The following is a 27,187-nucleotide window of genomic DNA, read 5'->3' as shown; positions in this document are numbered from 1 at the left end:
CAGTTCATGGTGGCTGCAAACAGCAAGCAGGAACAGGCAAAGAGCAAGACACACCTTCTCCCTGCCATTACATTACATCCTGGCTCCACCCCTCTGTGGGTATAGCACTGACACCATCAATCCAAGCACTAACAATGAACCATCACAAATGCACAATACAAATACATGAAGCCTGGGGGCCCACAGACATAAACCATGACATTCCTCCCCTGGCCCCCAGGACTCTTGTACATCCTTTATACAAAAGACATTTAGTCCACCACCAAGAGTTTCCAAAGTCTTAAGTTTCAGCATTGCTGAACAGTCCAAGTCCCATGTCTCCTCCATGATCTATGGCAAACTCTTAACTGTAACCCCTGTACAAATGAAACAAGTTTAAACATTTCTCAAATGCAAAGGCACAAAATAAACATTACTATTCCAAAAGTTACAAACAGGGGAATATAAAGCATTGGAAACAAAGCAAATCCAACATCCAGCAGGATGAACATTAAGTCCTGGAGTTCCTTGCTCTGCATCTGAAGCAATATGGTTACAAGCTCCAAAAGGCTTGTGTGATTCCACCCCCAAGGCACTTCCAGGGATTTCACCTCCTGCAGCTTTTCTCTTAAATCCTCTCTGCTTGCTTTTTGGAGCTTTCCTTGGATCGTCCATGTTTCTGGCTTTTCCAAACTTTTGGGGTCTCCACTGCACCTTTGGCTTCACCTTTATGTCTTCACAAATTGCCCTCTCAGGGTCACACAGCTTGGCCTCCCAGGCCCTTTGCAATAGAGGTAGAAGCCATCTTATCCTCAGAATTTGTGCATTTTCCTAGCACCTAAGATCAGCACCATGTGGATGTTGCCAAGGTTTGCTGCTAGCTAGAGCAGTACTCAGGCTTTTCTCTCTCTTGGCTGTAGGGGTCAGTTGCCTGGATCACAGGGCTCTGTTTAACTGATTGTGAGGAAAAGCTTCTCTATGTTGCCACCATTCTGGAGCCTCATGTGGCCTGTCACCATTCTGGAAACTCATGTGGTCTCTGTCGCCATTCTGGAACCTGGTGCTCTGCAGCTTTCTCCTCTGAAAAAATTCTTTTACCTTTGCAGTGAGGCTGCACAGGGTGGGGACCTGCTTCCTGGGATGCCCCCGGCCCATCTTTTTTATTTCTCTGTTTTCCCTCAGCCATCAGAATCTCCACTGTCTTTACAATCCACAGCCTTCCTGAAATATTCTTTCTGGCCAAACTCACAGTATTGCAAATTATCCCGCTGGGCTCTTTCCTCTTGATTTGCAACATAAAGCTGGCTAAAAGCCCTCTACAGTAGCCATGCCACAGACTCAACATTTGATTGCTTTTTAATTTCTTTTTCAAGATTAATCAGTCCATTGCCCTTTGTTTCAGTCTCAGGCAAAGTCTCTGCACATGAGCAAAATGTAGACAACTTTCTGCCAACCCATAACTCACATCATGGGGAGTCCAACAACCACTGCAGTCCTTCTTCCCAGCAGAAATCTCCCAGGCCTGGTCTTTACCATCAGGCTTCCTATCAGCCTTCTGGTCTCCTGAGCTGTGACCACTATCTCCTCTACAGAACTGCCTAAGCTGCTCTAGCTCTATGCATCCAGGCAACACATCCAAACCTTTCCAAACTCTGCCCACAAGCCATTTCCAAAGCCATTTCTTGAAAAACATGGTAAGGTATAGTCACAGCAAACAACCCCATTCTTCGGTACCAAATTCTGTCTTAGTTACTTTTTACTCATTGCTGAGACAAAATACCTGAAGCCCAAGTTTGGAAAGGAAAAGGTTATTTCTTACAGTTTTTGGAGGTTTCAGTCCACACTCAGTTGGCTCCAAGGCAGGTGGGCATGGCTGGGTCACAGTTCAGGGTGGCTGCAAACAGCAAGTAGGAACAGGCAAAGAGCAAGATACACTTTCTTCCTACCATTACATCATATCCTGGCTCCACTCTTATGTGGGTGTAACACTGACACCATGAATCCAAGCACTAGACAATGAACCATCACAAATGCACAATGAAAATGCATGAGGCCTGGGGGCCACAGACATAAACCATGACAGTAGCCTACTACTTCTTGTACTTAGGAGCACACTTCTGCTGATCTGTTTCTCTGTGAATAGCTTTGCTTGTTTCAACTAGAAAATTGTTGTTGTTGTTGTTGTTCTTCTTCTTCTTCTTGTTTTTTTCTTGTTTCATCTGAGATAACACATTTGCTGCCTTCTCTGGTACAGTTACTCCCTGGTGATTGTTCCTGTAAGCTTAGCGGTAACTTAAGGAACTCTTAGTTGAAATTGTATATGAAACATTTTACTTAGGAACATAAGTTTCCAAAAGAAAGAAAAGGGGAAGAGAGACTGATTGACTGAGACTGACTAGGGTTTTTGTGTATCTGAAACATACTTGTCCTTTGTGTTCTAATGTCAGACTTACCATGCTTACAATGTTACTGTTTCACATAACTGTGTTACACAAATCACTTTTAGAGATGTTAGTATAGTAAAAGTGTGACTTGAGTCTTTAGAAATAAAGCATATATGAAACCTCAAATCACATTACGGAGTGCATGCAAGACTCACCTACCCACTTCCCTGCAGTACTGCCTTGGTATTGCATGAGTTTCTGTGCTGGTGATACATTCGGCATTGAAGGAGGTGTTGAATGGCTGGCTAAAGAAGAGATCAATGGGTTAAAACCACAGAATGACCCAGTGACTTAGCAAGTACCCGTTTACTTAAAGAGCAGTGTACAATAGAAACTGTCCTCTGTTACTTGTTTGCTGTATTAGACGATAATCTTTTTGTGGTTAAAAGTCTGCATTACAGCTGGGAGTATGAAACACATCTATAATCCAAGCACTGGGGGAGACTGGTTACACAGAGTTTGAGGCCAACCTGGACTACATACATAGCAAGACTTTGTCTCAACATTCCCCAAACCACAACCACCCCCCCAAAACACTGTTTTTTAAAGTCTCTCACAAAATTAGGCACTGATGTCTCAACTGAGGTGTGGTTTCCTCTTCCTAGATACTGTTTCTTCATTGTTGAAGTAGGGTTTCATGTTTTCCCCTAATTGTCTTACTACCTTGGATATGAAAATTCTGCTTGAGTTTTATAAGTTGGTAGTAATTCTTCAATTCTCTGAAGTAATGGTGATTTGACTGGGAATCAAGAGAACTCTGTAGCATTTTTTATTTACTCAGGCATTCTCCATAGTATGTGTGTGACTGTCATTACAAGGATGATGTTAATAACATTAAAACTGTAGAAGATAAAAGGAACTGAGAATATGTGTTATACTTTTGAAAATGCTCAGAGACTGTTCCATTAACTTGTTGGATGTGTAACAGTGCTTCTTTAATTTGAATGTCTTCTTTTTCACAGGCCTGAGTTGCTGGAGGAAGCCCAGAGGCAAGGCTTACCATTTTCACAGTGGGACGGGCCAACCGTGGTTGAATGGCTGGAGGTACATCCCTTTACTACAGAGACCTATGCTACATGACACAAGCTTGTCGTGCATCTCCTGTCTCTACCTGATGTTCTGGTCTTTTCATTCTTCTTTCTAGCTCTGGGTTGGGATGCCTGCTTGCTATGTGGCTGCCTGCAGAGCAAATGTGAAAAGTGGGGCCATCATGTCAGCTCTGTCAGACAGACAGATCCAGCAAGAGATTGGCATCAGCCACCCTCTGCACAGACTGAAGCTGCGGCTGGCCATCCAGGAAACCCTGTGGCTCACCAGCCCTTCGGCTCCACCCACATTGAAAAAGGTATGTTCACAGAGGCTCTGTGTGCCCTCTGTGGAGGAGGAAGGCAGAGCCCACAAAAGCAGTAGCCTGCTAATGTTTCCGTGCTGCTTCCTAATCATACAGGGTGGTTTCAACTTAAAATTTCAGGAAAGCATAGTACAACCCCTAACTTGGAGGGGTTGAGTGATCCAAAGAAAATGTGTGAACTGCTTGTGTAAAAGTGTGGTTAAAGCCAGGCGTGGTGGCACATGCCTGTAGTTCCAGCACTCAGAAGGCTGAGGTGGGAGGATCACTGTGAGTTCTAGGCCAGTGGGTTACAGTGTGAGCAGCTTGAACTGAGTAATGAGATCCCGTTTCAGAAAAGACCAAAAAATAAATAATTAAATAAATGAATAAAACTTGGTTAGAAAGGCCTTCTTTAAGAAAGAAGGCTTTTTGAAAGGTAGAAAATTGATTGTCACAAATGTACGTATGAATTTATCAAAACTGAGTAAGTGTAAGGACCTCTTGAGGAAGGAAAAGTTAACATTTTAAGTAGCATTTCATCCTTGAACTTTGATTTCTATTTCATAGTTCAAACAATAATTAGTACTTGTACGGTATATAAAGGTACTTGCTAAGCAAATTATATGCGGAAGATATTGTTTTTCTTCAAGTATACAGGTAGCAAAATATACAGATAAGCCCAGGAATGTATAAACCCTTGCATACAATCCCCGGGCATAAATAAGCTCCTGGCTACGGCCCCTTGGCTATAAACTAGGTTGGGCTGCCCTTACTTTGTTGTGTGTGGCTTCTTTCCTTCAGTCTTGTGCGTGTGAGTGCATCTGCATCACTGCACATATAGGCGGGACTTACAGAGTAACTGTAATTTGTGGCAGTCCAGAGGTGCCACTGACATACAGTTGACATGCTAACAAGGGGTGGTCACCTCCCAGAAATCCACTGGTTCCTGGACAGTTCTAAGCTTCTCTTCTTTGTGGATGTCTTTTTTTCCCTACAAGAACCAAAGGAGGAAAAATGCTGAGTTTCCTAGATGCACTGTGGTTGTGTGTCACGGCACCAGCAGGTGCTCTGGGTCTTGGGAGCTGCATGTGTCTGTCCAACCATGCCTGTGCTCACAAAGATGCTGTCCACTTGGGGAGTAGTGAAGAGCCCTCAAAGAGCTTCCTGGTGACTCTTCTGATGAAACATTGGTGGTTATTAGAAGGGAAGAGCAGGCCAGCTCTTAAGTTGCAAAGTTCAGGGTTTTTTTCATTTAGATGTTCAACAAACTCTTATTGCTGTGTAGACATCCTTCTGAGCAGCAGAGCAAGGTCTGCCTACAGTAACTTTATACACAAAAAAGTGTGAAGATTTTGTTGTTAGAGAATTATGAAAATGAACAATAAGCCTTTTTTTTTTTTAACGTATGGCCAAAGAACACTTTCCCTTGGTGGAATGTTTTGTAACCAGTATCAGTCTGTTCTGCAGCTATTTCCACATTAATGTGGGCTTTGTAGAAATGAAGATGCTGCATGGCTTTTGCAAAGCTTTTAAGAACCCTCTTTCAAAAGGGAGCTTCTGTGATTCAGTTGAACTATTGGCAAGGACTAGACCTCACATCAGAAAGACTCTCCATATCACCAGTTACAAACACAGAAATTGCTGTTCTTGGGGAGCTTACAGTGGGCTAGCAGAGTGGCCATCAGTCTCAGGTTTGACTCAGATGGTGACAAGTGCTTTGTTTTTGGTGTTTGCATTGTTTGGCTCTCCTGTGCTCACTATCTTGTGCCCTGGCCTCCTGGGCTTCCTCTGGCTTTGGATCATCTGCTGAAAGCAGCCACAGGAAGCCAAGGCCAGAGCATCCTGTTGTTAGCCTGTGTTGGGGTGAGACTGCTTTCTGTGTGTTTTGTTTTATTCTTTTGTTTTGCTGTACTGAGGCTTAAACCTAGTGCTTTGGGAGAGCCAGGCAAAAACCCTATCATGAGCTATACCTCCAACATGGTGAGACTATTGAAAATACTGTCTATTGAATCATCAGTTACTGGGGAAAGTAACTTTTCAGAAATATAAAGTATGTTCTCATCCATACTTTTAAGCATGTGATCTGGAAATTGTGTGCTGTTCTCCTTATATTCCGACCACACTGTTATTGTTTAAAAGAGGATGAGCCTGTGTTAATGATCTCTGGCTTTCTCTGTGGGTGCCTGAAATGAAAATGTGCAAAGAGTGACCTTTGCCTCGTGGCTCCTTACTGTGCCTGTGGCTCATATGTGCGTCCTTCTCCTTTCTGTCATGCTTCCCTTGCCCTGGATGTGGCTGGTGCACTGGGGTCACCTTAGACCACAGGAAATGTCTGGTTAACACATGAAGAGATGGAAACACTCGCAGCCACATCTCAGATGGTCAGTCAGCCCTGCAGCTCATGTTCCAAAGTGGGTTTCCTACTCCAGACCAAAGGGCCCTTTGTCTTTTGTTGAAAACAAAAGTTAATTTGCATTTGTTTCAAATATAATGTGTTCTTTTTAGGTTATTAGCTCATAGCGTATAGTCGTATTTGCATTTTTTAGATTTTTACAAGAATTTAGTTTATAGATTTGCCCCATTTAGAGAAGATGTAATTTGCTTCTCCTTTTGGAGAGACCTCCATTGAGCACTGCGTTGTGGTTGTCTAACGCCAACAGTCTACTGTATGAGGTTAGTTGGCATGGAAAAAGTCTGCTCCTTGCATGGAAAATTGAAATTCTTGGATTTTCATGAGTTTTTGCATGAGGCATTGATATTTTGAATGTTTTTCACTCAGTCAAGGTGCATGTTCCCTGCAGAATTAATTTGCTTACACTACTAAAGTTCACTAATACTAATAGTTATGTTCTTTTACATTCCTAACAACCTAACATCAGGAAGATGAAGAGGGAAGCTGGATAAGGTTGGAGTCTTTCTATAATATTTCTTCACTCTGTAGCAACAAAAAGCAATTGAGGATGTAAACTTGTGTGACCTGCTTTAGTAGGTGTTTTTCACACCTTAATTTATTCATAGTATCATTAATGACTTGAAGAATGTAATCAAATAAATCACAGGATTAAAGATTACATCTCATGGATAATTTTGAACATTTCCCATATGGGATCATGGAAATTACTTTGAATGAAGGTTGTTTTATTTATGAATAGAATCTTTTATACAAAGTCCCCTGGTTTAGGCAACTCCTGAGTTTATGTACATGTAGTTCGTTGCTGGGTTAGTTTTGTTCTAAAATGTACTGCTGAAAAAAATCATGAAATACACTTCTAAACCTGAAAGTTGGCACGGGGCCTTTCCCTCTATGTCTTTATATTGTTATTTGACTAAGTACTGCCCTACTGTGTTGAGTTAAAGATCTTAGTAATGGAGTTCTCAGAAATTAAGGCTTATCACTTCACAGAGATTGAATTTCAGCTGCCTAACTCTTCACTACACAGAAAGCTCTGCCCCATGTTTTACAGTGTCTGAGTCAGATGACTTGGTTAAATTCCCAGCATCCCTCTGCCCTCTTGGGTCTTTGGTGGGCACAGTGCAGTACCAGGGGACTTGTAGTTCTTCAGCTTTTCCCAGGGGCACGGTATTCGGGGGCTCAGAAGAGTTAGCATATGTCTGAAAGCAAGTATAAATGAGTTAAGATTAGAATTTGCTGATTCCAAGATGATGCTTGAAACAGTTGCTTCTGTTTGCATTTCTAAAGGTTATTCAGTTATAGCACTTGGTTGTTTGTTTTGTTTGTTCATTTGAAAAAAAGAGAGGTGGAACTTGGTGACACATATGGGTCATCCCAGGACTTGGGAGGTTGATCAAGCATGTTTGTTGCAAATTTGAGACCAGCATAGGCTACATAGTGAGTTCAAGGTCAGCCTAAACTACATAGTAAAATCCTGTCTCAAAATTACAAAAAGTTTAGAAACAAAAACTAAGAAGAAAGAGAATAGCTACTAACTGGGTTTCCCTCCCTGGGTTTAGATACTCCCTGCCTCTAGAATCACTTAAATTCACCTAGTTAGAGGTCTCTCTACAGGACCAACAATGACCATCAGTGAATTAAGCAGTGCATTTCATAATTACGTAAGTTTCAATATATTCCAAAAGACAAAGTAGAATATGGTCACCACTTCAATATGAAATAGCATCAGAGACATAAAGTGTAGTTGAATAAGCTTAACATTTGCTTTTTGCAGTGACCATATAAAAGGGGCCCATGCAGAAGATTCCAGATTTACCCCACATGCAATGTTCTGCAGAAGCTTGGTGCACTTTGCCACCATCCTTTCCCAGACAGAGCTGCTAGGACAGAGCTATGCTAGCACAAAGCATTGTGCTTTGCCCGTGCTGGCACTGGGTGGCCTCACTCCTGACTGAGCTTTGGAAGGAACACTCAAGTGTGGTCAGAACTGTTCGCATATCAGATGTAAGATATGACTGGCTGTGTAAGAAGGCTGTGCCAGCTGCCAGGAGCCATTAATGAGCAGGACAGCTGCAGTCCCACTCTCATGGAGCTCGCATTTTACTGACCTTGAGACTGAGCGTGACTTGTCCATGCTTGGAGCATGAGGTCCCTTTGCACACTTCTTCAGAAGGCTGTGGTGGCAGCCAGGGAGAGGAGGAGGCTCTCCCTCAAACTGAGTCTGAGCTGTCAGAATCTGCATTATCAGCAACTGCAAAAGTAGTAAACAGAGATATGGAGGGTTTGCTTCCGCACAGCTTTTTATTTGGAAGATTTCTTCTACTCATTAGAAGAGAGCATAGTCAGCAGGCCAGAAAACATCAAATATTCAGGCTGTGAATCCTAGGCCCATGAAAGTATGACTCAAAGGACTGCATCATGGTAACATTGTTAGGTATCTTAATGGTTACCATAGTGGTATATTTGTCACTCATCATTTAAAGAAAGTTATGAAATCTTTTCTGTTAGAATTGGAACATTCCTCTTAGCTGAGCCATCCCTTGTATCTTGACTGGAACAAATAAAATACTAGAGTGGAATCCATTGTTCTAAACCAAACATGGAGGCCATGCATGGTGGTTTATGACTGTAATCCCATAACTCAGGAGGCTGAGGCTGGAAGATATCAACTTAGAGACCAGCCTGGGCCTAGTGAGACCCTGTTGTAAGGGGTTGGGGATGTAGCTCAGGTTAGAGTGCTTGCCTAGCAGGTATGAAACCCTGAGTTCAAGCCAGGAGAGGATGGATAGGAATGGATAGTTTTTATTTTAAAGGATTCCTCAATGTACCTTAGGATTCCTGTGAATGTAATTTAATCTTCCTTAGCTGGAGAGCATAACGAACCATTCTCTGTGAAGTGGTTGTATATCATGTCTATTTTTCATTGTACAGACCTTGGACATATTCTGTTGAATTGGTTGCTAAGGATTTTATGCAGTTTAGTGCCATTATATAAGATACTTCTAAAATCTCAATTTCCAGTTCATTTTGTATATTTAGAAATGTTAATTTTTGTGTATTCATTGTATATTCAGCAGCTTTGCTAAATTCATGTATAAATCCTAATAGCTATTTCATAGACTTTTTCAACAATGATAATCGTGTCATTTACTAATAAAGAGAGGTTTATGTCTTTCTCAACTCATGCCATTTTTATGTTTTTCCTGCCATTACAGTGGCCAGGTCTCCAGCACAGCCAAACATAAACGGTGACAGTGGACACCCCTTGTGCTTCTTTCCGTTCAGGGAGACATTTGGTCCCTCATTGTGAGGTTTTTAGCTGCAGGCTTTTGGTAGATGACCCTTAATAGATTGAGGCGGTGGGTCTTTCGTCCTAGAATGCTGAGTTTCATAACTGAATGATGGATCTTGTGCCACATAAGGTATTATGAGACATGGCTTTCTTTGCTGATCTCGTAATTGGGCAAATTTCATTGATTTTTTTTTTCCTCCTCAGTTGGTGAACCAACCTATTCCTGAGTCAGTAAACCTACTTACCATGATTCCTTATTTTTGGTGTAGTGCAGACTAGTCCCAAACTCGAAATACTTTTGTCTCAGCCTCCTGAGTGCTGGGTTTACAGGCATGCACCACCATACCACACCACAAAAAAGTACGTCCTGAAGCCAGATGTGATGATGCACCCCTGTAGTTGCCAAAACTCAAGAGACTGAGCCCAGAAGTTGGCTGTTATAATGTCCTATGACAATTGGGCATTAAACTAAGATGGACATCATACTAAGAGTGGCATCAATATCTCTTTGCATAGGGAGTGCTTGTGCATAGCCACTGCACTCAATCCTGGTAATATAATGGGAATCTCTGTCTTTAAAGGTTGTGGGGAGGGGCTGGGGATTTAGCTCAGTGGTGCAGCACCTGCCTTGCAAGCATGAGGTCCTGAGTTCAATTCCCAGTACCCCCCCACCCAAAAAAAAGAAAGGAAAAAGTGTAAGTTATATCTGGGTCAGATTGATTGACAGTATTGTTTTTGTCCGTAGCCTTCCTGATTGTTTTCCTTTTCTTAGTCCTTTTTGGTTTTTTGATTGGCACATTGAACCAGTTGTTAAGAGAGGAGTGTTGAAGTCTTCTAAATTTAATTGTATTTTTCTGTTTTTGTTCTTAGTCTCATTAGTTGTTCGTTTATCATTTTAAATTTACTTTTCCTGATTTTCAAATACACTTGTCATTTAGGAAGACAAAGTATTAAAAATAAAATCAAAACCAGCTAGAGCTCATTTGAATGATTTGAATTGATTCTTCAAACTTGTTCATGAGTCATGATCATTCTTTATTCCTATATTATTATATTGAAAACTAATTCAGAAAAGGAATTTATAGACAGGTATGATTTTTCTATAGCTTGGTAAATTGTCCTAAATGAGTCATAAAATTTTGCCAATATGATTTCTGTTGGATAAAACTTTAGGAATTTGAAAAGGTAGGAATGGGAGACCAAATATTTAGAAATTATGAAAAGCAATGTTGTCATTCATTTAGCCTTTAAGAATGTTGTCTAGATTAAAAATCTGAACTGATGTCACTCATTTGTTGAAATCAGACACTTGCATATGGGGACATGGACCACGAGTGGATTGGCAATGAGTGGCTGCCCAGCCTGGGCCTACCTCAGTACCGAAGCTATTTCATGGAGTGCCTTGTGGATGCTCGGATGCTGGACCACCTGACCAAGAAAGACCTGCGGGGGCGGCTGAAAATGGTTGACAGTTTTCACAGGTGAGGCAGTGCAAGTGGTTCTTCCTAACGGATCAAGAGACTTCACATAGGGGCTGGGGATTTAGCTCAGTGGCATAAGCACCTGCCTTGCAAGCAGGCAGTTGTGAGTTCGATCCCCAGTACCGATAAAAAGAAAAAAGACAAAAAAAAAAAAAAAAAAAAAGAGACTTCACATTGCCACCGTTAAATAACCCCTTATTTTGTAAATAGGAACAGCTTCCAGTGTGGACTTATGTGCCTAAAAAGGTTAAATTATGATCGGAAAGAACTGGAAAGAAGAAGAGAAGAAAGTCAGGATGTAGTTAAAGGCAAGTACATTATGCCGGATGGATGCAGCACATGCCTGCTGCCTCCCAGGCAGCCTGGGTGATTGCCTGTTTGAAAAAGTATAGCAGCCAGCTGAGCTGGCACATACCTGCAATCCTAGCACTCTGGGAGGATATAGCAGCAGAGTCACAAGCCTAGCCCAGGCAGCTTGGACTCCGTGAAACCTTCTCTCAAAATGAAAAGTATAACAGGGCTAGAGATGCAGCTCAGTGCAAATCCCTGTGTTTATTCCTGAGTACCTCAAAAAGAAATCAAGGGCTTAGTGATAAGGCACTTGCTTACCACTTGCATTGCCCTGGGTTTGATCCCTAGGACTGAAAAAAAAAAAAGCACAAAATAATCATACATTTATCTGGGAATTACACAAATTACAGTTCCAGCTACTAAGAATACTAAGGCAGGAAGATCACAAATTCAGGGCCGACCTGGCAATTTAGTGAGACCCTGTCTCAGAACACTAAAGCTAGATTTGAAAATTAGGGGTGCTAAGAATGTAGTTCAGTGAAAAAAGACTTGCCTAGCATGCTCAGGGCTCTGGCTTCTGTCTCTAGTACCACAAAAAAATAAATCAGGGAAGACTTTTAAGTGGAAACAACTGGCTTGGCATGATAACAAGAGGAGGGATGAAAAGGGGTGCCCTGAGACAGTGTGTGCTTATCTCAGTCTGTAGGCTACCCTCTTGGTGCTGGCATTCTTTCATGTAGTTTTCCTTTTGTTGTTGTACACTGTATACGCTCTCTCAGAGATGCTGCCTTATGCTATTAGATCAGAGCAAGGCAAACAAGCCACTGCCTTTTGCTTACTGGATAGAGGTTAAAACTACAGCTTTGGGAGCTTTTTCTAAGGCCTGTGGCAGCATGCAGGGCACACAGTTCTGCTCCCAGAGGGAGGGAGAGGTCAAGGCAACCAATAGCCTAGCACCCATAATTTTGTAATTTATTTATTTATTTTGAGACAGAATTTCACTAAGTACCCTGGTCTGGGATTACACCTGTGACCCTCCTGTCACAGCACCCATACTAACTGGGATTGCAGTCCTTACAGAAACCACAGAGTGTCCTGTGGGCAAAGGAAAGACATGTCAGAAACAGGCCAGGAGGTAGGAGAGGGCATGGCAGCCCCCTCAGTATGACAGGGACAGGCATTTTCTCTGAAGACAACACTGAATGTCATGCTCACGAGAGTCTCTCAGAATTCTCGGTAGTTACTAATAGCACTGCAGTGATGAGAAGAAATGAGACTTACTGAATAATGATCAAGCACTGTGTCAAGTCTTCCATAGTTGATTCATTCAGGCTGCATCGTGGTTCTGTTATTTTCATCCTCATTCTGATGTCTTTTTCTAAATAAAATAAAGGATTATCTATTGGCCAGGGATGTAGCCCTGTGGTAGGACACTTGCCTAGTCTGTGCAAGGCCTGGGTTTTAATTCTTTTAAAACAAAGAATACGTTGAGGTCTATTTAGAAAAGAAAGTCATGGCCGGGGATATAGCTCAACAACAGAGCGGCTGCCTGGCAAGTGCAAGGTCATGAGTTTGATCCCTGGTACCAAAACAAAGTTGAGAAAAAAAATCAGACATGAAATGTATTAATCCATTTAATTTGTTTTCTATATCCCCTCTCCATATTTTGTCAGTTGGCAAAAGCAGTCTTTGAAAAGATTGGTGGTCAGATATATTTTTACAGAGTGGCAATTTTTTGGTCTGTAATAGAATACATTTAATAATTATCTTTGTATGATATACGATTGCCAAAATCTAGTATGCTGGAATGTCTTTAAAATTCTTTCTTTGTAATATATTAAGATGTTGATATGACCAAAGCTTCAGAAGCACAGGGGCTGGGGTATGGCTCAGTGGCTTAGCACCTACCTGGTAAGCACAAGGCTCTGAGTTTGATTCCCAGTACAACAACAAGAAAAAGTAAAAGAAAACGAAGGTCAGAAGGTCAGAAGCAAAGAGTTTGTGTTGAACTCAGCAAGGTATCTGAACTGTCATGGTATCTGCCCCTTTCATGATGGAGAAGCATTTCAGGAGACTCTGGGGTCTGTGTAGGAAACATGCTTATACGTGCTAGGTCTGACTCTGACCCTCAGCCTGATGTTTTTGCAGTCTTAGGATTGAACCCCAGGCCTTGTACATACTAGGCAAGTGATCTGCCACCAAGCTACATCCTCAGCCAATCATGTTGTATTGTTCCCTGAATATATCCTATCCACAATCTTACTGTGACACCTGAGTGCACTAGGGGAGGCTTCTAAAGGGAAAGTTTTTATTAGAATGAGGCAGAACCAAAACAGCTGTGTCTAGGTGTGTGTCTGTCAGTATTTGTGAGTGTGGAGTCCATTTTCAGGAGCTGAGGGATCAAGATCCATGCTAGGAATCTTTCCCCTGCATTGCAGGACATGTATGATGAAGAGGTTTTCTGAAGCCACATTTACAGTTGTTTTGTTCTTTCACAGATGTGCTTGTTTGGAGCAATGATCGAGTGATTCGCTGGGTCATATCCATTGGCCTTAAAGAATATGCAAACAACCTCATAGAGAGTGGGGTTCATGGCGCACAGCTGGCCTTAGATGAAGCCTTCGATTACAACACATTGGCCCTGTTGTTACAGATCCCGACAGAGAACAGAAAGGTGACAACGGAGTCTGTGCCTCTGTCTGCTTAGCCACAGTGTTCGGTTTTTCTGTGGTTCTAGAATACTTATTTTTCATTTGAATGGAGAGAAAATTTAACTCTAGACAACTAGTAATCACTTTCCATAACTAATCTATAATATGGTAGTTCAAAATAAGCAAATGCTTGATTTTTCACTATCTTTTCTTTCCAGCTTGTGTTGCAAGCATGTGAGTCTTTGAAGTCTTTGTTTTAAAAAATTGTAATGTGTAACATCCTTCAGATATATTTAGTTGTTGTTTTGTTACTTCAGGCTCGAAATGTCTTGGACAAAGAATTTGCCGACCTTTTGGTCCTTGGGACTGTCAGACGTTTTGATGTCGTAAGTTTTCAGCTTTTTTCTCCTCTCACTGCTAGGAATCAACCTCAGGGCTTCACATATGCCAGTTGAGTGCTCTACTACTGATCCTTGCTCTTGGTCCACTACTTAATTTTTGGCAACCTTCAAAAATTATTTCTATATTGTCAAACAGATTGCAGCCTGCGATCAAAGTCTTAAGTTGTGTTTTGGTGACAGCTGACTGTCCTGCCCCAGTTCTTCTGTTTGGAAGGTTTCTTTCAAAAGTATATTAAATTTCCCCTCATGCTAAATCATAACTAACCTGTTGCCATACATTATGATTGTCTTCAGTGAGCTCCAAGAGTACTTGATTTTCACAAAGAAGATGGAAGCTGAATCTGGAAGCAAAGCATTTGTTGGATTATTTGTAGCCAGAATATTTTGAAAATAAATAAAAGTACATTATATAGCAGGCAAGAGCTTGTCCACAGTAAGAAATAAAATATTCTGATGGGTGAGAAAATCACATCCCTGGTGCCCAGGACTGCCCTCGTTTCTCCAGTTGGGGCCCAGCAGGAATGTAATCATGTTTCCTCTCACACTGAAGTTCCAGTGTGTGCAGCACTGTTGGGAGCCGCGGCCGACACCGGTCGCCTTACTTGGCGGACATAGGGCCTGTGGGTGGGAGCGGAGCCTGAGCTAGATTGCCCCTCCCATCGAGTGAGCCAAGTTGGCGCCTGCTTCCTGCCCCCTGATTGCGCTGGCGACTTAAACAACCCGCTCTGTAAGATAGTCTGCCTAGCAACAACTGATGTTAGCCAATCAGCCCGCATCGCGCGCTTTGAACTGATTGGCCACTGTTACCCTATAAAAGTAAATGCCTCTCCCGCCACAAGAGAGAAGCACAGAGGAAGCACAGAGAGAGATAGAGAAAGTCCACCGGCGAGAAAGGGCTGGTGACAGAGCGGAGGCCTCGCGGGGCCCACGCGGAGACAAATAAAGGCAAGGTTGCACACCGCCAGACTTTGTCGTGTGTCTTTCCTGCTGGCCGGGAGCGACCCCGACATTTGGTGGCCCGTACGGGGACTGATCAACCCCGAGACACGGCGGTGGTGTGCAACGCTCCAGCGTGGTGCTGCCGGACAGGTGAGTTGGGGATAAGCCTGGGCTCTGGGTGGCGCGCACCTACAGGGCTTTTAGACTCCCCTCAGGCTCACGCGTAGGTGACGGGTTCTTTAAGTCACACGCGGTGAGTTACAGCCTTTAGAGGTTAAAGATGGGTAATTTACCGAGCGCGGAGGCGCGGCCCTTGGTAAAGGCCCTTAGAAAGCTTTTAAAAGCTAGAGACCTCAGGGTAGGTCAAAAAACACTAGAACTATTCATAGCAGAGGTAGATAGGGTGGCTCCCTGGTTTTTACCCACAGGGCATTCAAACCTGCCGTCATGGGAGAAGTTAGGCGGGGACCTCGCCTCGGCGGAATTGGGAGGCGATATTTCGCCGGCTATTCGCCCCCTGTGGGAAATGATACATGCGTGCCTTGACTCCTATGCCGAGTTGTGCCGCGAATTGTGTGCGTGCGCCACTCGAAAAAAGCAGAGAGAGGAAAAAGGACCCCCGAGCGCCCTCTGGCGGGGAGGAGATAGAGAGCCATCCGCTCCGCCCTGGAGCTCTTCTCCAGAAGCGGCTCCCCGCCGAGAGGCCGCTACAGGGAACCCTCCCTTCTCTCAGCCGGCACAGGAAGTGACGCCCCGTTCCACTCTGTCAGGACCGCCGTCCTATGACGTTGCGCCGCGGGGCGGACGGTATTTTCATGGGCGGCTACTCTGCCGAGCAGGCTGAGAAAAACGCCGGTCGAGGAAACGGGGGCTGGGGATTTAGCTCAGCGGCATAAGCGCCTGCCTTGTAAGCAGGCAATCGCGAGTTCGATCCCTGGTACCGATAAAAAAAAAAAAAAAAAAAAAAAAAAAAAAAAAAAAAAAAAAACGAAAAAGACCAAAAATAAAAAAAATAAAAAATAAAAAATAAAAAACAAAAAGGGGGAGTAAGCCAAGGCCTGCCTCCAAAGGCACGGTTATCTATGGCATGACAATGGATGGGCCCGGATCCGGTGGTTAGCTGGAACCGAGGCGCGGTTTGTGTTTTTCCGCAGGAACCGGGACGAAAACCACTGTGGGTCCCAGAGAGGTTGACGCGACAAGTCCCTCGACTGAAGATCAGGCCTGTTCCACCAGAGGCCAACCGCAGACCCAACAACAAGATGAGCCCTAAAAGAACTGCAGGACAATCCCTTTTTGGGGGCCTGGAACGGCTTGCTCCCCTATGTGCTACCCTTGTTAGGCCCTCTATGCTCCTTGTTCTTGCTCCTGCTTATAGGACCATGCTTGCTCCGATGGGTTACATCATTTATTAATGGGCGCCTTGCGGCGGCCCGGCGTCAAGTACGCCTGGTTGCCCATGCGGCCCTGGCAGCAGCCCGTGATGGGCACAATGATCCCCAGGCTTACGCATGGCTCGCTCGACTGGCCTACGACCGGGTCTAGGTGTGGCGGGTCTTCCGCATTCCTTCCCTAATGACACCACACAGCAGGGTAGGTGAGTCAATGACGGGTAAGAGCGTGCCTCCCCAGCACAACTCGACCTAAGCCAGGCCCTACCCCATACTGCACGAAAGCCGCTGGATTACTAGAATCTGCCCAGATCTAGATGCCTCTCCGAGGGGATCACACGGAGGGGCATGAGTGCATGCCTATGTGCATCCAGGTTCACTCCTGGCCCTGGAAAAAGGACGAGGGTCTCAAGGCCTTGGCGGACCCGGGGGCGGCCGACCAGGGTCCAAGCCAAGGGCCTACGGTGGGCCTCAACACAGGGCATAAGCCTCTGCACTCGATCCACGGCGGGCTGCGATGCATACATTCATTCAAAGTAAATAAAATAGGGGGAGATGTTGGGAGCCGCGGCCGACACCGGTCGCCTTACTTGGCGGACATAGGGCCTGTGGGTGGGAGCGGAGCCTGAGCTAGATTGCCCCTCCCATCGAGTGAGCCAAGTTGGCGCCTGCTTCCTGCCCCCTGATTGCGCTGGCGACTTAAACAACCCGCTCTGTAAGATAGTCTGCCTAGCAACAACTGATGTTAGCCAATCAGCCCGCATCGCGCGCTTTGAACTGATTGGCCACTGTTACCCTATAAAAGTAAATGCCTCTCCCGCCACAAGAGAGAAGCACAGAGGAAGCACAGAGAGAGATAGAGAAAGTCCACCGGCGAGAAAGGGCTGGTGACAGAGCGGAGGCCTCGCGGGGCCCACGCGGAGACAAATAAAGGCAAGGTTGCACACCGCCAGACTTTGTCGTGTGTCTTTCCTGCTGGCCGGGAGCAACCCCGACACAGCACATTGGAAAGTCACCAGGAAAGGCTAAGTAAAGCAAAACAGTCAGGGGCTTAGGAGTCCTTCTGAAGGACAGTTATCTTTATTAGAGTGTGCCTGTTCTGTGTTTTCATTTGCCAGGAGGATGACAAACACTTTAGGAGAGCACCTTCATGGAGAGAGAAGGTTAGAGAAAAGGCCATTCATGGCGTGGCAACTGGGTCATCAGAGACACTCCCTGCAAACTTCCGAGTCTCTTCTTCCAAGTCTTTCTGCTCTATGCAGCCCAATGAGATCCAGATGGATGGTATGTGGTGGGCCATGTAATGCAACACTGGCTGGGAGCATGTGTGCGCTAATAATTACCTAGAGTGGCCATTGTATGTGTTACAAAGCATCTGAGTTTGGTTGCATGCCCAGGTGTCAATGGTTCAGGATTAGCCCTAACATTTGTTGGAAAATGGTTAACAACAATAATAGAATTTTTAAAAAATCTGTCTGGTTGAACCTTAGCATCCTTGCCCAACTAATAAAGTGGAGCACCCATCTGTGCTCTCAGGGCTGAGGCTGATGCACCTGTGGGGTGCAGTGTGTGGCAGGCAGCACTGGCTTGCCAGGAAAATTGCAGTGTGACACTTGGGACTTCTCTCCACACTAGAAGAAATGGCAGAGTAAACTTTAGCTCACAACTTCCAGGTTCTGCCAACTCTGTCTTTCCTTTTCCCTTCCCTCCAGTGTTCTCTTTCCATATACTTACCTTGTGCCACCTGAAGAGGGACAGGGAAGAAGGCAGAAGCCTTGTGGAGACCGCTAGGGCAGCCCTGCTGCCTTCTCAGTGAGAGATGGCAAGGCATTGACCTTTCCAGTGCAGTCGGGATGGCCCTTATGTAACTGCTGACTGAAGAGTGCAGTTGGCTGAGAGGAGACCTTGAGTCCCTGACAGTCCTGCCCACCTAGTAAAAGGCACTGATAGGGTCCTGAGAGAGCCCACATCCACATCCAGCTCTTGTGGTAGCAGGGACATGACCTTGAGCAAGTCATGCAGCTGTGCTGTGCCTCAGTTTCCATATCTGTAACTTGGGCATCATAGTAATGTGATTTTGATGCTTCAATGTGTCATGTGGGTGAAGCTGATGGAGTCCTGAGCCTCGTGCATTGCTGACAATCTCAGTGTTAGGTGGAGACTTCATTCCTTCTCATCCCTGATGTACATGGTTGTGCTGTATAAACTGTACCAGTGGGGTTTTTACAAGTTTCCTGTTGTTAGCCCCCTGTGTAGGTAGTTTTCCTTTTTTCTCTTTCTTGCCTGTATGAAAATCAGAGAAAAATACATTTATATAAACTTTTTAAAGCTGAACACTTTCCAGTGTGTCTTTTAACTAGTAAGTTCTTAAGAATTAACACTTTCTCCCTCAAGGTGTCTTACAAATGTTGGCAAGGCATGGAAGTGCATGCCTGTAATTCCAGTACTTGGGAGGCTCAGGCAGGAAAATCATGAATCTGAGATGTATGTGAACCATAAATCCAGGTTAAGGCTATACTGAGCTTCATAGGAAGACCTTGTATCATAAATAAAATAGATAAGTAAGTAAGCTGTGACGGGCCTTGAGCTTAATTTCCATTGGCTTACTAAATAGTCTAAATGAGTACTCTGTTGTTTTCCCTGTACCTTCAATTTCTGTTTCACTATAAGAATCACATTTTCTCTCTGAACATTGCAAGCAATATTAACATAGCTGGGTGTGGAGATCACCTGTAATCCCGGCACTGGGGAAGCTAAGGCAGGAAGGTTGCTGAGAGCTCAGTACCAGCCTTGAATTCACAGGGATTGTAGGGCCAGTGTGAACTACACAGGGAGACCTTGTTTCAACAAAACAAAACAAAAATAAAGGGTAGTATTAATGAGTTTGTTTGTTGTTGATTTGTTTTTTTGGTGGCATTTTTGTGGTTGTGGTTGTTGTTTTGGGGTTTGGGGTGGTACTGGGGAGGGAGCCTTCTACCTGTACTACACACCACCCCTTCTTTTATTATCCAGAAAGGGTCTTGTTAAATTGTCCAGGCCTGGTTTGAACTTGGAGTTTTCCTGCCTCAACCTCCCAGAGTGCTAGGATTACAGGCATGTGCAGGCAAACTGTGTAACACTAAATTTAAATGGATTGAATAGAAAAAGTTGTCAGGGTAAATTACATAGAAGATGTCTATGCCACATTGGTAAGAAGGTGGACTGTTACAAATGACTTGCGAGGTGGAGAGTATAAGATAAATTACAGCATGTCTCCTAGACTTTAGAATGAAGGTTTACAATGACTGCCCAGTCTTACCAACGCGGCCAGCTATCTGTCTTTTCTAGAGCTATGGCAAGATGTTGCTAAGAAGTATTCCTGGTATACTTGCAGGAAAACAAAACACTGTACAACTGGGAGTGTAAATATCTGCAGAAGATGTTGCAAGCTCTTTACCCAGTTTGTGACAGGGCTGTACTGCCTGTTTAGCCACCCAGTGTTTGTCAAACAAGGACCCCTGCCTCCGTGTTCTCCATCCTTTTTTGTAGAAACTGAGACAAGCTTTAGTCTTCTGAGAAGCACTGGCCATGGCCTCTGGGCTGTGCCTCTTTGCCTGCAACCCACCCTGAGAGCAGTGCCTGCAGAGCAGCTGGGGTTCCCTCCTCCCCTTCGTGCTGCTGATTCACCCCATTCATTCCTGGAGGTCTAGCTGTAGGGCACAAGGAAAAGTCCAGTTGCTATATCAAAGTGTGGCTTAAGGAGCTGCAGAGTAGCTATGTTAGGTGGTTGTCCTCTCTGTATGTGCACACTGAGGTGGTTTGCACTTCCAAGGGGCCCTATTGCTATTTTAGGTGCCAGTGTCCCCTTGGGTGGTGACAGAACCACTCTGGGCAGCCCTCTGATGCTCTTGCCTCACTCTCCCAGGCAGTCTTAGGATTCCTCAGTAGACACCATTGTAGGTGTGGAGATGTGTGTCTTACCTGTGCCCCGTGTGAAGTGTTAAAACTAACAGCACTTTGTTTTTGCACACTTCCTCTCATGGTTGTTGGAACAGGCAGTGTATCAGAAACACAGAAGTTGGATTCTGCGACAACCAGGACTTCCTCCTGTTAAGCCTCCTGTTGGTGAGTAGAGAGCAGCGTAATCCCTGGAGATCATCCCTGTACAGCAGGGTGAAGCTGTAACAGGGCTAACAGTGTGGGTTTAGACCATGCCAATTTACATGGGGAACTTCAAAATGACAGAAATAGTAGCTCTGTACCCATCAAGGCGATTTTGGTTTTTAGCTGACCATAAAGAGGGCTGTGTGTCATTTTTGTTCTGTTAACTTTTATTTTTATTAGTAAGTTAGTTGTACTTAAATTCATCATGGAGAGTTGGTACCTGTACTAGGACATCTTAAATCTTTTTACCTCCCCTCTCCTGTCTCCCTTGTGTCTCCAGTTTTAAAGAAAAACACGTTCGTTCCCATTTTTTCCTAAAAGCTAAAAATGCCTACTCACTTGAAGTGATGATCTGCTGATGCCATTGTTGGGGGGTGGGCAGGAAAGCAGCAACTGAGGAAAAAAGCACCCCAAAAGCTGACCACACCAGGAGGCCAGAGCCTGAGATTGGGAAGCATCTCTTCCACTGTGTTTATACACAGTGGTACACAGCTCCTATACTGGCTTTGTTACAAACACACATGTACGCACACATATATGGGGAATTGAACCCAGAGTGTTCCCACTGTGCTATATCCCTAGCACCCCATCCCCTTTTTAGTGGGGACAGGGTCTTCCTAGATCATCTAGTCCTTGTTCAAACTTGCAATCTTTCTGCCTCAGCCTTCTGACATACGGGATTGCAGACGTGCCACCATACATGGCAGACATTTTAAACACAAAGCTGCATTGCCATGCCTGGGCGCCAGTGAGCCACTTGTGTCCTCATGGTCTAGAGCTCTGACTGACTGATGGCAGAGGTGTCATTGACCCGTGATCAGAACCCCAGCTGGAGCTCTGCCTACTGTGCTTGTGTTCAGTGCCTCAGCTGGAATCTGGGATGGGCTCCATAGTCTTTTAACTTTAACTTTTAAAACTGTCACAAAATGTAAAACCTCTCTAGTCCATGAGCAGGGTCCTCAGTGTTCTGTCTGCTGACGCTCCAGCAGGGAGGAGGCAGGAGGCCTGGGGAAGTGGGCCCCAGCGTGTGTGTCTGAAGTCATGGTCCTTTTCCAGGTGGTTTGTGTTAAGAGAGGCTTTCTGTTTGTTTTTATCTTCCAGTTTTCCTGCACTACTTCTACAGATGATATGCAGCATTTTGAATCCAACAGAGACTACGTTTTTTAATTCAGTCGAATCGCTATCTGTTAATACTTGTTATATGGACTCCTAAGATATTTTATAACAGAGTTTTTAATTAGTGAAAAATTCATCAATAACATAGAGAAAATATTTTAGAATTTAATGTTTCTTCTATTTTTGTAAACTTAGGACTTTTCATTTATATAGTTACTTACTTTTTCATCTATGTTTAGGCTATAAATATCTCTGGAAGCAATTCATGTTCTTATATCTAATTTTAGTCTTTCAAATGGATGTACTGTAATGCTTGTATGTATAAACCCTATGAACAAATACACGGCTTTTGTAAATTGTGCACATATTGTAATTATTACTATTTAACTTTTTAATGATAAGCCATCCCTGAAAAAATTAGTTTACTACACTTTTTTTTGTCTTTTTTGTTTTTATCGGTACTAGGGATCAAACTCAGGACTGCCTGCTTGCAAGGCAGGTGCTTATGCCACTGAGCTAAATCCCCAGCCCAGTTTACTACATTTATAAAATTGTTGTGACATAAGCAATGTGCATTATCTTTCACCTTGCTCTACATCAGTCATTTTAAAATCAGGAGACTTCATTCCAAGCAGTTGTCATATTTTGAGGTTGACTGACCTTAACTGTTCTTTTTTTAGCAAGAAATCAGAGTCTAATAAAGTCGGGACTGAACCGTTGCACCAGAGCACTATAGAACATTCTTAGCACTGGTTCCCTTTTCCCCATCCTGTCTCTGGACTTGGGGAGCTTGTTTTCAGAGACTTGACCAGAAGCCATGAGCTTGGAGCTGCTCTCAGCAGGGCTGGAGTGGCCAGGGGTGGACCCCAGCCTGGCACCTTCCCTGCCTCTTTCCTGTGAGCATGTGGAAGGTGCCTCCAGCTATTCTTAGAGGACCAATCACTGAGCACTGTGCTCACATCTCACAGACATTGGTGCATGAGCAGATGAGAGCAGGAAACCCTGAAAATAAAGTTGTACAACTCTAACTAATCAAGGCCTTATTTTTCATATGTCAGTCACCTTTTTACATTGGTTTATAAACATGTTTCAACTAGTCATACATTTTTAGATTTTGATGACATAGCCATTTTGGATTGAACAAGTAGCAAAAGCAACTTGCTTTTCACTGGCATATTAAAAAGCCAGCAAGGAAGGAGTCAGATCAGGGTGCATGTTATTTATTGTGCAACTGATACATGGGTAGAGGCAGCATGCCTTTTTAATTTAGTTTATGCAGGGGCTGGGGATTTAGCTCAGCGGCATAAGCGCCTGCCTTTCAAGCAGGCCGTCGTGAGTTCGATCCCTGGTACTGATAAAAACGAAAAAGACAAAAAAAAAAAAAAAAAAAAGAAAAAAGAAAAAAAGAAAAAAAATAATTTGGTTTATGCATACAATTCACTTGTACAATCCATATTACTGCCCTTTTTCTATTAATTTTTGTGGAATTTTCTGAGTATGTAACAAAGTATACAGTCATATACATATATATACTTTTGAACTATTTTAATCACAGTATTATTTATTGCTTTCTTTCAATAAAGTTCTGAATCATTTTTCACTGCCAATGAAGAGTTCTTTGAATAGGCCAAGATTTTGTTAAAAGTTAAGTGCGGCTGGAGTGTGTGTGTGTGTGTGTGTGTGTGTTACCAGACATCGAACTCATAACCTCATGCTTGCCAGGCAGGCACTCATGACACTGAGCTAAATCCCTGTCTCAGGCACAGCTGTTTTGCTTCCTGCTCCAGGCAGGTTCTCTGAAGGTAGTGTCGCTATGGAAATCACCGGACAGAAAGCTGGATGACATAAGTGTAGCTGGGCATGAGGCAAGAGAAGATGGGGTCCTGCTGAAGATTGGGCCTGGTTAGACCAGGGCGGGGAGGTGCCCCCAGCACAGTTGGGGGTGGGACACTGACAAGCTCAGCTTTGCCTGCTGTGTCAGACCCTTTGTTCATACAGTGTTACCCTCCTGTTTTCAAGTTTCACATGGCGCATCTCAGAGTAATCATGGGTTTGAGCTCTTGGTTCTCAGCCTTTTTCCCTGCAAACTGTGTGTTTTTGAATGGGGTTTGCAGAGCAGAGAGAAGAGGCCAGACTCTCCAGCGTTCCTTGGTGTGTCCCTGGGTGGTGAGTAGATGGTCCATATCCTAGTGCTATTGCTGCTGCTATTCTGGACACCCACATATCACTTAATGCATTTCAAATATCCCACATGCATTTATGTCTCATTTCCTGGCCTTAATTCCCTAGTGACAATGATTAGTCAGTGATTTTGCCTTCCAGTCATCTGTCGTATTTCATGAGGGAATTTACCCCAAGGATCCCAAGAGCCATGGCTGCTCGGGCCCTGGTAGAATATACATCATATTTGTAGAACCTGCATGTGTCCCTGCATAGATGCTTTGTGTCCTCTCTGGATAACTTACACTTAATACAGTGGCAATGCTATGGGAATAGTAGTTTGCTCTTTAGGAGATACAAGAAAAAATATCTGCATGTATTCAGTACAGATACAACGTCCCTCACCAAGGTGCTGGAGGTGGAATCCAGGGCCTTCACACTAAGCTCTGTCCCCGGCCCTTTGTATTTTGAGGCGGTCTCAGTAAGTTGCTAAATTGCTTAGGCTGGACTTAAACCTCAGCCTCACAGTGCTGGAAGTATAAGCACACATCAACAAACCAATTCAGATGCAGATTTTTAAAGAAATATTCTCAGTCTGCAGTTGGTTCACTCCTTGGATGTAGAACCCATGAGTACAAAGGACCTGTGGTGCTACTTGAGGACAGTTTTTCAGACCCGTGACACCTGACAGAGCAGGAACACACAGTGGGCGGAGGTAGCAGAAGGAAGCAAGCAGTTCCTCTGGGAAGTCCTGGAGAGTCCTCACCTCTACAGCTTGCAGGGGTGGCTCTCAGGGGTGCCTTGGGTCACCTCCACTCAGCCCCGCCTGGGCTGCTCCCAGATGGAGGGTCTGAAATCTGCTCACACTGTTTGGGGGTTTGTTCAATTGAGGCATCCTATCTTCCTCTAGGAATCCACATGTGAACTGTTCTCACGCCTCAAGGACCCCAGTGAAAACCATCCTGTGTCACATGAGAGCCTCACTCGTCTCACCTGTCCACAGTGTTTGCCGGAACTGGCTGATTAGGCTCCTCCCTGGCTGATGTTCTTGTCATACATTCCATGCACAACAGCCACAGGGATCTTGGTACAGTGCAAGCTCTATGAAGTCTCTCCTCTGCTTGACTTTCTCCAAAGAAGTTCCTATTTCTTTGACAATACACACCAAAGTCCTTGCTGTCCCGCGTCAGCTCCTTGATGACCTTGTTCCATCTCTGTCATTGACCTGGTGCATCCCTGCATCCTGGTCATGCCCAGCTTCTTTGACTTCTTCCCTGGCAAGACCTTTTGTGTCTCAGGACCTTTGGACATGCTGTTTCCTCTGCCTGGAAAACTCTTCCCTTCTCATCTTGTTCACTCCAGAACTGCAGATTTTGCCTCATATGTGAATTTCTCCGACATATCTGAATACCTGACTACCTAGATATGTTCAGGTCCTATCTGCTCACCAGTAGAACTCTTATTAATTTCTTTATAACATTCGTCTCATTTCCATATATATATATATATGTACATTAATGTGTCGGACCCTCCTCCTCCTTTGGAAGGCTCCTGGGGGCCAGTCCCGCGTGGCTTGTTGATCTTACTATCCCTGGCACACATCTGCCTTCTCTGGGTAGACACAGGAATAACTGACAGATGAGTGTGTGCAGAGATGGCTAAAGAATGGAGAAATGGGTGTGGTTGGACAATGGACGAGTGAGTAAATGAGTGATGGGTGTGTGGGTGATGGCTGGAAGAATGAGTGGAGGGATGAACGAGGGCTGGAGGGTGTAGAGGCATGTTCCCTCCTGCAGAATGGTCACAGTCCCTGAGTGCGAGTCCTCAGTGCTCGAGGGATGGGGCACTACCTCCCCCTTGTGTGGCTCATTTTTCCCTTCTCGCCAGGGCGGGACTATGAGTTCAGAAACCCCAGGCTTGATTGTCTACTTTGCAGCTCTCTTAACATACCCGTTCTACGAAAGAACTTCCTCCAGCCTCCACAGGCTGGCCCGCGCCTGTGGCTTCCCAACAGCCCCAGCCCTGGTGCGGACAGGGGGCGGGGCCAGGGCGTGACCATGCGCAGACCCGGATGCGGCCCCGCCCCTGGCGAACCGGAAGTGAGCGGGCTCTGTGAGAGCACGGGTGAGTCGGGACTGTGGCGGACCTACGGGGATCCCGTGGCATTGAGCGGGCGAGGCTCTTGCGGCTGGGACGGGCAGCCCCAGCGGGCGGTGGAAGCAGCGCCCGGAACAGGAAGGAAGCGGCCGTCTCACCGCGCTTCCGCTTGCGGTTTTGAGCTGGTCGGGGCAGAGCAGGCGAGGCTATCCTGTCATGCATCCGCGTCCGAGGCGTCCAGCGGGTAGGCGGGCTCGGGTTTCTCGGTAGGGGGCCAGGAAGTGAGGTGGTCGGGATCCCAGGCACTGGTGGAGCGGGTCTGGAATGGGCACCTGGGCGGAGGAGGAGCTCGCGGGGAGTGGGTCAGGACTCTGGGGCGGAGGGGCCTGGAGACCGAGGTGCTGGGGCCCCCGGGAACTAGGGAGGTGTAGGTCTGAGGGGGAGGGGCTCGCGGGTCAGGGGGTCCTGAACCCCGGAGAGAGACCCTGCACCAGAGGTGTTCGGGATCCCAGAGGGTGGCATAGGTGGATGGGGCCGGAGTGGAGAGGCGGAGGTCAGAAGTGCTGGGGAAGAGGTGGGAGCCTGGGAAGGGGTGAAGGTCGGAGGGCGCTGTGTGTGGAGGTCGGGCTTGCGCGGGAGTTCGGGATCGGCCATGAGCACCTGAGAGAGGTTTGTAAATGGGGTCAGTTGAAATGCTGCGGCGCAGGGGAGCTGGGAATCTTGAACAGGCCCTCCCTCCTGGGTGTGTGCCAAGGCACCAGAAAGGTGCTTGGGTGTGTTTCGCTTCTGTGTTTCCGTGGATGGGATAGGTCTGGCACCAGAGCAACCTTAGCCGCCCAGCTGGAGGGTTTGGGTGGGAGGGGCCCTGTTGGGGCCACTGGAGGCGGAATTTCTGTTTTTGGCCATGCACCTGAGGTGCCTGCAGGATATGCTCAGTTTTGACTTGGCTGGGCGTTCTGTCAGGAGTGTGACCCAGGAGACCCTAACAGCTGATGCAGATAGCAGTTCTGTCCAGCTGGCCTTGCCAGGCTAGGCTAGGCTGTGGAGAGGGAGGGCTGA

The 27,187-nt window shown here is 45.3% G+C and overlaps 1 protein-coding gene and 1 pseudogene across 1 annotated transcript in view; both read left to right on the top strand.

Annotated features, from left to right (window-relative positions):
- The window catches only part of LOC106028053 (liprin-alpha-1-like), a 72,304-nt gene extending 48,838 nt beyond the window's left edge, over nt 1–23,466 (top strand). The window contains exons 10-18 of the mRNA XM_063230352.1: nt 3,386–3,467; nt 3,568–3,768; nt 10,764–10,939; nt 11,150–11,247; nt 13,729–13,904; nt 14,199–14,267; nt 17,731–17,896; nt 20,647–20,716; nt 21,857–23,466. Of these exons, the coding sequence (XP_063086422.1) occupies nt 3,386–3,467; nt 3,568–3,768; nt 10,764–10,939; nt 11,150–11,247; nt 13,729–13,904; nt 14,199–14,267; nt 17,731–17,896; nt 20,647–20,705 (1,027 nt within the window). The 3' untranslated portion in view covers nt 20,706–20,716; nt 21,857–23,466. The remainder of the gene's footprint in view (nt 1–3,385; nt 3,468–3,567; nt 3,769–10,763; nt 10,940–11,149; nt 11,248–13,728; nt 13,905–14,198; nt 14,268–17,730; nt 17,897–20,646; nt 20,717–21,856) is intronic.
- A 3,052-nt stretch (nt 23,467–26,518) lies between these two features.
- The window catches only part of LOC100718776 (src substrate cortactin-like), a 28,485-nt pseudogene continuing 27,816 nt past the window's right edge, over nt 26,519–27,187 (top strand).

This window comes from Cavia porcellus, unplaced genomic scaffold, assembly GCF_034190915.1.
Source record: "Cavia porcellus strain 051 isolate PalLab524CR breed Dunkin Hartley unplaced genomic scaffold, mCavPor4.1 scaffold_18, whole genome shotgun sequence".
Classification (NCBI taxonomy): domain Eukaryota; kingdom Metazoa; phylum Chordata; class Mammalia; order Rodentia; family Caviidae; genus Cavia; species Cavia porcellus.
This window is presented reverse-complemented; position numbering and strand designations above follow the sequence as displayed.